At 37.8% G+C, this 6,909-nt stretch overlaps 1 protein-coding gene across 2 annotated transcripts in view; it reads left to right on the forward strand.

The window, feature by feature from the left end:
* LOC108690197 (protein SZT2-like) overlaps nt 1-6,886 on the forward strand; it is a 21,412-nt gene extending 14,526 nt beyond the window's left edge. For both annotated transcript variants that reach the window (XM_018197377.1, XM_018197378.1), the window contains exons 16-25: nt 23-862; nt 1,070-1,349; nt 1,455-3,424; nt 3,495-3,589; nt 3,667-4,102; nt 4,167-4,539; nt 4,622-4,787; nt 4,865-5,081; nt 5,172-6,430; nt 6,515-6,886. In XM_018197377.1, coding sequence (XP_018052866.1) covers nt 23-862; nt 1,070-1,349; nt 1,455-3,424; nt 3,495-3,589; nt 3,667-4,102; nt 4,167-4,539; nt 4,622-4,787; nt 4,865-5,081; nt 5,172-6,430; nt 6,515-6,646 — 5,768 coding nt within the window. In that variant the 3' untranslated portion in view covers nt 6,647-6,886. The remainder of the gene's footprint in view (nt 1-22; nt 863-1,069; nt 1,350-1,454; nt 3,425-3,494; nt 3,590-3,666; nt 4,103-4,166; nt 4,540-4,621; nt 4,788-4,864; nt 5,082-5,171; nt 6,431-6,514) is intronic.
* The last annotated feature ends 23 nt before the right edge of the window (nt 6,887-6,909 follow it).

The following is a 6,909-nucleotide window of genomic DNA, read 5'->3' on the forward strand; positions in this document are numbered from 1 at the left end:
TATTATATTATTACTTTGCTAGTAAGTCAAACTGTCAATATTACATGGCCGGTTACGAATCTTCATAACAATGAGAAGCTGTCTCATCATTCTAACTCCAAGGATTCGCTTATCAGTGATTTTGATGAAGAAAATATGTGGAACATGAAAAATCAGCCGCTCTTCTTACACTTGAGTTGCTCGATTCGTTTCCGCTCCGAACTTTCCAGTATACCTGTTAAATTGATGCCTACTTGCTTTACCGAAATCGTTCAAAGGATTAATAACGATAAAGAAAGAAATCTAGCTGAATTAAATCTAGACGACCTAAAGATTACTTTAGATATCATTTGTTTAAGTCTTCCAAAAGAAGTGTTGGAAGTGTCATTAGAACGTTACCCTGCATTAAGAACCACATCTTACTGCAGCGCTTCGACGTTTGGTAGCATGCCAAGTGATAGCAGTCCAGGTACAAATGCGAAAACTGAATCAATACAGGAAAGAATGCCGCAGCTATCTCAGCATCATGCAGTAACCAACTTGAAAGATGAGATCGAATGGTTGTTGCGAGACGAGACTGCGACCGCACTTTTAGACCATTCTTCGCCGAATGCAGATACATTGAAGTTTATAGCACAGCACGTGTCGGAATCTACTGGAAGATTCAGTTGCTCAATGGATAAAGTACCTTTGCATTTTGTTTTCCCTTCAGAAAGCAGCGTACCTAAATTTTTAAAGGAATTGAAAAATCTTGAGATTGACAAGTACTGTATCTGTCAAGAGGCCGACTTATTTTACTTCGTTAAGAAACCAGAAATAATAGTACATGATATAGAAGCCGATATATTACTTGTAGATGTAGAAGAACAGTCATTAAAAGATGGTAAATAATCTTGTAACTAATAATTTTTAACTAGATATAACTTATTGGATAACTACGATACAAAGTATTTACATTTCTTTTAAGAAGATATATTAACAATACCTATTATCTTTTTAATAGTTATATTAAATATTTTGAAAAATGTTTTTAATAATTTACATTTATCATAAGTTATTATAGATTTTTATTTATTAAATTTATTTACAGACGAAAGTATTGGAAATGCGGAGAAAGAAGAAATATCTACTATTCAATCAATTCAAATAAACGGACAAGACTCTGGAGATGTACCAGGTTATTACTCTGAAATATCAAGCATAGCTGAAGAGAAACATGGGACAGATGATGGATATGAAGGTGACAGCAGTAATTCTGAGGATGATTATCAATGGTTGATACAACTTGATAAATGTAGAGAGTGTTTACCCAATTTCTGGCTAATTATGAATGTCGAAAGCAGTCACGTTAATGTTTATTTTCACTGCAGGTTGGTAAATCAAAATAAAAAATTCGTTGTTTACAGCAAGAATTACATATATAATATAAAGGATGACAAGGATGACATTTGTATCATTACGATTTTATTATACAGATTTTTGGAACTTTCTTCACCAGAAGTGGATTGTTATTCGCAAATACAAAAAACGCTACTCGCTCAAATCAAAGCCATATGCCGGCGAGTAAATCAATATTTACTTTTACAAAATCTTCATGATACTCGCATATGCGACCTACTATTAGAACCCGAATCCACCGAGGATCATAATGCGTGGAAAGAAACCGGTGGTGAGTCTGGAAATCTTTTGCAGAATCACAATTCTTCAACTTTGAATGTTACGCCAGGCATGTTTAGATGCCCTGTCATTTGGGAAGAACCCTTCAATCTTCATCCTCGCTTAAAGACCGGACCTGGAAGATCCGGATTATCGAGAGGGATCAAAGCGTTGCATGGCGTGCTTAATAGGCTCTCCGTTAACAATCGAAATAATATGTTCGTATATCAGGAAAATAACGAGAATGTATTTTATCTGCGACTTCACGAGCAGATGAACGATGTTAAACCTTTACAGAATAAATTGTCGGAAAGTGATGAGAAATTAGTTGTCTCGCGTAGCAACAGCGTCGCATCCTTATCGCAAGCTAAAGGTATTGGCATGGTGAACGATCATGTCGTAACGAATGACACGAGGCCTAGAGTTCGTTCATTTGGCGAAAAAGAGTCCGATATCTTGAACAAAACTGGAGATTCAATTATTCTGATGGTACATGGGATATCAGAAGCCGGTCCAGAAGTCAAACGGGATTTAGTGCAAGTATTGCAAAATCGTCTTGATGATGCAGTACTAGAAGTGCTGTCCGTGATGTTGGCACGTAATCCAATGTGTAAGCTGACACCGGCAGACGTGCATTTCATACAAAAACCATACAAGTCTCCCGAATGTATAGTACAATTGTCAGTACAGCCACACTGCTTACGATATATGAATGCTTTGGGATATTATTTGAGGCAGAATATACTGCAATTCTTGTATACGCCAAAATATACGGATCTTGGTGCGCATTATCATTTTCAGGATTACACTCCGTTAGACGGTACCAGAAAGAAAGTATCCGAATCCGATATCTTCTTATACAATCAAAGCCATTCGAGTGGTAATAAAGGTATAGCTTGCATTGCATTAGCCATTACCGATGACAAAGGAGAATCCGCAACGTACTCAAATGATTTAAATAACGAATCGAGTTTTCCTAAGTTGTTGAGAGTTGAGAATTTCGAGAGTATTGTATCGACGAACATTTACGATTATAAAAGTGATTCTAAACCGAATGCACAAACATTAATCGAATTTCGAATCTGGAAGCAAGGCAGAGTTAACTTGGAATCATTAATTTTAAAATTATCGTCCGCTGTGAAGCATGGTATTTGGGATTTAGTCACAGAATATAATCTTCTAGCGACTCCGTTGACGGAACCAATTATTGATTCTTCAACAACGGTCGGTGAAACGGAAAATAAAGAAATTCAGACACTCGTAAAAACGTCAACACAAAAAGTTTCCGAGAATTTAACGATCAATCAGTACGAACTCGGTGAAAAAGGAAAATTGGATGGGACTTATCACACTACGCTAGCACGCTGGTTTCAATTTGCATTAGAAATGGGAGTTCCTGCCGTCAAGAAACACGAGGTGATCATTCACCACAGGCATGCGATTCCCGTAATTGTGAGAGAGCTGCAGAATCTCATACGTAGTCAGGATCCAGACACATCTAGCAAAGTTTTTATTTTGCAAGATCGACAACCATTCCTAAATCAATTTATCGTTTCGCATAAAACTGGATCTGCACCCAAATGGTCTGACAGCATTCGAAACAGTTCCGATCAGTCGTTAGCGGAAAATATGGATCAAGAAAGCGCAAATTCACCCGTGTACGTGCCGCATGAGTTTAACAAAGAAGAACAAATTACTTACATCAAATGTATTTTAGTCGCGAGGAATTTTCATCAGTGGAAGGCATCTTTGGGTAAAGAAATAGATCTGGAACTGCTTGCTCCTAAAGGTCGGTTAATTTAACTTTAACTCAAGTCTTATACACCTCATTATTCATTCTTTTACATTTTATATTACAGATCAAAAACAATTGCAAAAATTTAATCCTCTTATATCGGAATCAAATTTTGTGCCTAGGCAGAGGATACTGTTAGCTGAAATATTAAGTGACAATGTTAGTGTTTATTATGTAACACAATTATAGAACATTTGTAAGTAAGATTAAATGTTCACTTTATATTATATTTTCAGATAATCCTTTATATGTACAACTGGTCCAAGGAAAAATCAGAAAAATTGATCAAACAAACGACAAGTTTAGGAACATGGCTCTCTTCTAGATCGAGTCTATTTACCAGCATAATCATGCAAAAATTGGGTATATTTCATCACAAGTTCACCCGAGAATCTCAGCAGAGAGTCGAGCACAGTTCTCAATATTATCAGATCAACGATATGGAAAGTTTAGCAAAATTTCCAAGTCAATCAAATATCGATAAAGACTGGGCGCGATCAAGTAATCGAGCGCAGTCGATGAAGAATAACGCGTTTTCGTGGATTCAAGTAGTCGGACAGGCGATGCGCGACGCAAAACCAAGCGTTCCACATCCTCATAACATGACTGATACAATTGTAAAGGCTGCTTACGACTTACAGGATCTTCGACATCGAGAAAAGAGAATCAAAGGTAATCAAATTTGCATGTATCCAAATGATTACGATAACATATAATCTGATATGTATATTTGTAGAGGATTTGGAGAAACTATATGCAATGTGGCAGAGCCGTACGTCTAATATACCGATATCATTGAACGCTTTGAATACGTTCAAGCAATACTCTCGTTTAATACATTTCTGCCATACGCCGCTTCTCTTTTTGCCTGCCTGGCGTTTACAGTCCGCCGCCACAAGGGATCATTCATTGACGCCACCGCAGTCATCTCACTTTGGCTTGAACGGTATTGAACAATCGTCGCAAGCGACGCAATCGAAACAGGAAGCAACAAATGCAATTATGATAAAGTGGCATCAAGAGCTCTGCAAATCAATGCTATCCGAATATAGACAATATCTGCAGATTCTGGGCTTTAATCCAATCCAAGTGGAATCACTACATAAAACGTTTGTCCGAATTCGATTACTTGATTTTGATTTAACAAACACGCGCATATTTTTCTATAAGTGCATTACGTTTCTTTTACAGAAACGAGGCGTACGCTCAGCAGCAGTCTTATTATCTCAAGAAATCGATGCTGGGCGGCATTTTGCTGTTCGAAGTTCACTTGTCACAACCATTTTTTATCGTGAAGTTGCGTATCATTGAGTGTAATCGCTTACAGACGAAGACGAGTAGCGGTATGATGAATCAAGTAAGATAAATTTGAATTGTTTCCCATGAATATGCATAAGATAATTAATTTACAAATATATTACAAATTTATTACAGTTTGTATTAAGTTTTGTGGATGTTTGCGACAAGATTCAAATCAACATGCATTTGCATTCGTTTACATATGATTTTCATTTACGTTGTATTCATTCCTACATCGCTGGAACTGGATTGTGGTCCTTGCAGCAAGGTTACCATCTCACTCACTTTATGGATGATTTTATCAAATATTATAGCAAAGCACCAAATTACGCCAGAAATCTGATATACAGTGGTAAGCTTCGAAAATGCATATCAGTGGTTCAAGTCACTTTCGTTTGTAACTTTATTTTATAACACTGTACATTTAACATTGTTGTTTCAGACGTGATAACAATACGCGATATAGCGATACCTGCACGTACATTATACTCTTATTTGCTCTCACATGAGAAGGTATACGGCATGCGTGTGTTCGTGATGTCCGGCGAACTCCAGGAATCTCATGACAACGAATATGTCCTAATTAAACTGCAAAGTACTCCCTCGGTTAGTTATTGCGACGCCCACGATATAAAGTGTACAGACGACTTCGACGTAGCACTGATTGTGTCGCGCATGGAACAGTCACCGCAAATCGAGAAGACTGAGATTACTTTGAAATATTATCTGATGTTGACAAGTAAGAGGGAATTATATCCAAAAAGAGAGGTGGAGAATAATAAGCTGGGCAAATTTAGGACCGTCTACAGCGTTGGGAAGCCTGCGACCAGCTCATGTACGGAGAACCCGATGGAATCTAATTCCGCTTCGCGTATATTACCGTTTACGAGATGCAACATCAGGACAGAGATGTCGAACATCGATCTCAGAACATCTCAGCAGGAGAAGAGTTCCTCGAGCGATGTGACTACTAAAGATATTGATATCAAAATGTCAAACTATAATGTTCACAATAATTCGGCGCCAACACCTCCACCGGTCCCAAATTCTCCCTTAACGCAAAACTCCAACATCCCGAGTGTAGTCTCAGACACACCGCCGCCACGGTCGTCATCCTCATCATCATCATCATCCTCTTCCTCCTCCTCCTCCTCCTCCTCATCATCATCATCATCAACCTCATCATCATCCTCCTCATCGTCATTATCGTTGTCGTCATCGTTGTCGTCGTCGTCATCACCATCACCGCACTTGATGCAGATTCGTCAGGAATCAGTAAATTACCTAGGGTATTATTCGTCGCACGAACAGCTCATGCAACAGATGATCATGGCTCAAGCGAAGGCTGCCCGTCAGCACATAACGAACATGGTAGAGCGCGGTGCGTTGCAGTGCCGAACACACTTGCTTTGGGATAAATTATTAGAGAACAAGACATCGATGGCATACACAGAGTTCAAGGAGCTCTGTTCGTTAGCCCACACCGAGCCCCTTTCGAATCTGGATTCTAGACTCGGTCTGTTCATTAATCAACCAGTATCATGGTATCAGGCATTGTCCAAAGTATTACAGAATAAATATCAAGAGCATCATAAACAATTTATTACTTCTGATGGAAATATCACCCATCATCTCATATTGCATCCGACTCTCGTTCAAGCGTTCATGATGCTGACCATCGACATGCACACATCGAGAGGGGTATGTAGTAGTACTGCAAATGCGAGATTTGAAATATAAGACAAAAAATAATCACACGAAATTAAATATTAACATTCGTTTTAGGACTTATGCGCAGTTTATCGAAAATCCACAGAGATTAACATGCCAATAAACATGGAAGACATCTACGCTTTAGTCGAAGATTTCGTCAACGCTTGTTGCTTCCACTTATGGATGGGCCTTTGCAGTCAGTGATAACATTCCGAATGTACAATACAATTGCGTATTGCTTGTGAAAATAACATACAAATTTACAAAAAATTGTTATATGCAGTGTTATATAGCAAAATATCTTTCTGAACGCGTAGATCAGCACTCTAATTGCTAATGGATTATTATTACACTAATACAATTTTGTAAATATGAAATATATATTTTCATGTTACATACATTAATTCTCATATAATTAATCGAATAATAATTTATTTGATAATACATAAAGTTTAAGTTAGCTTCAA

Source organism: Atta colombica, unplaced genomic scaffold (genome assembly GCF_001594045.1).
Source record: "Atta colombica isolate Treedump-2 unplaced genomic scaffold, Acol1.0 scaffold3, whole genome shotgun sequence".
Classification (NCBI taxonomy): Eukaryota; Metazoa; Arthropoda; class Insecta; order Hymenoptera; family Formicidae; genus Atta; species Atta colombica.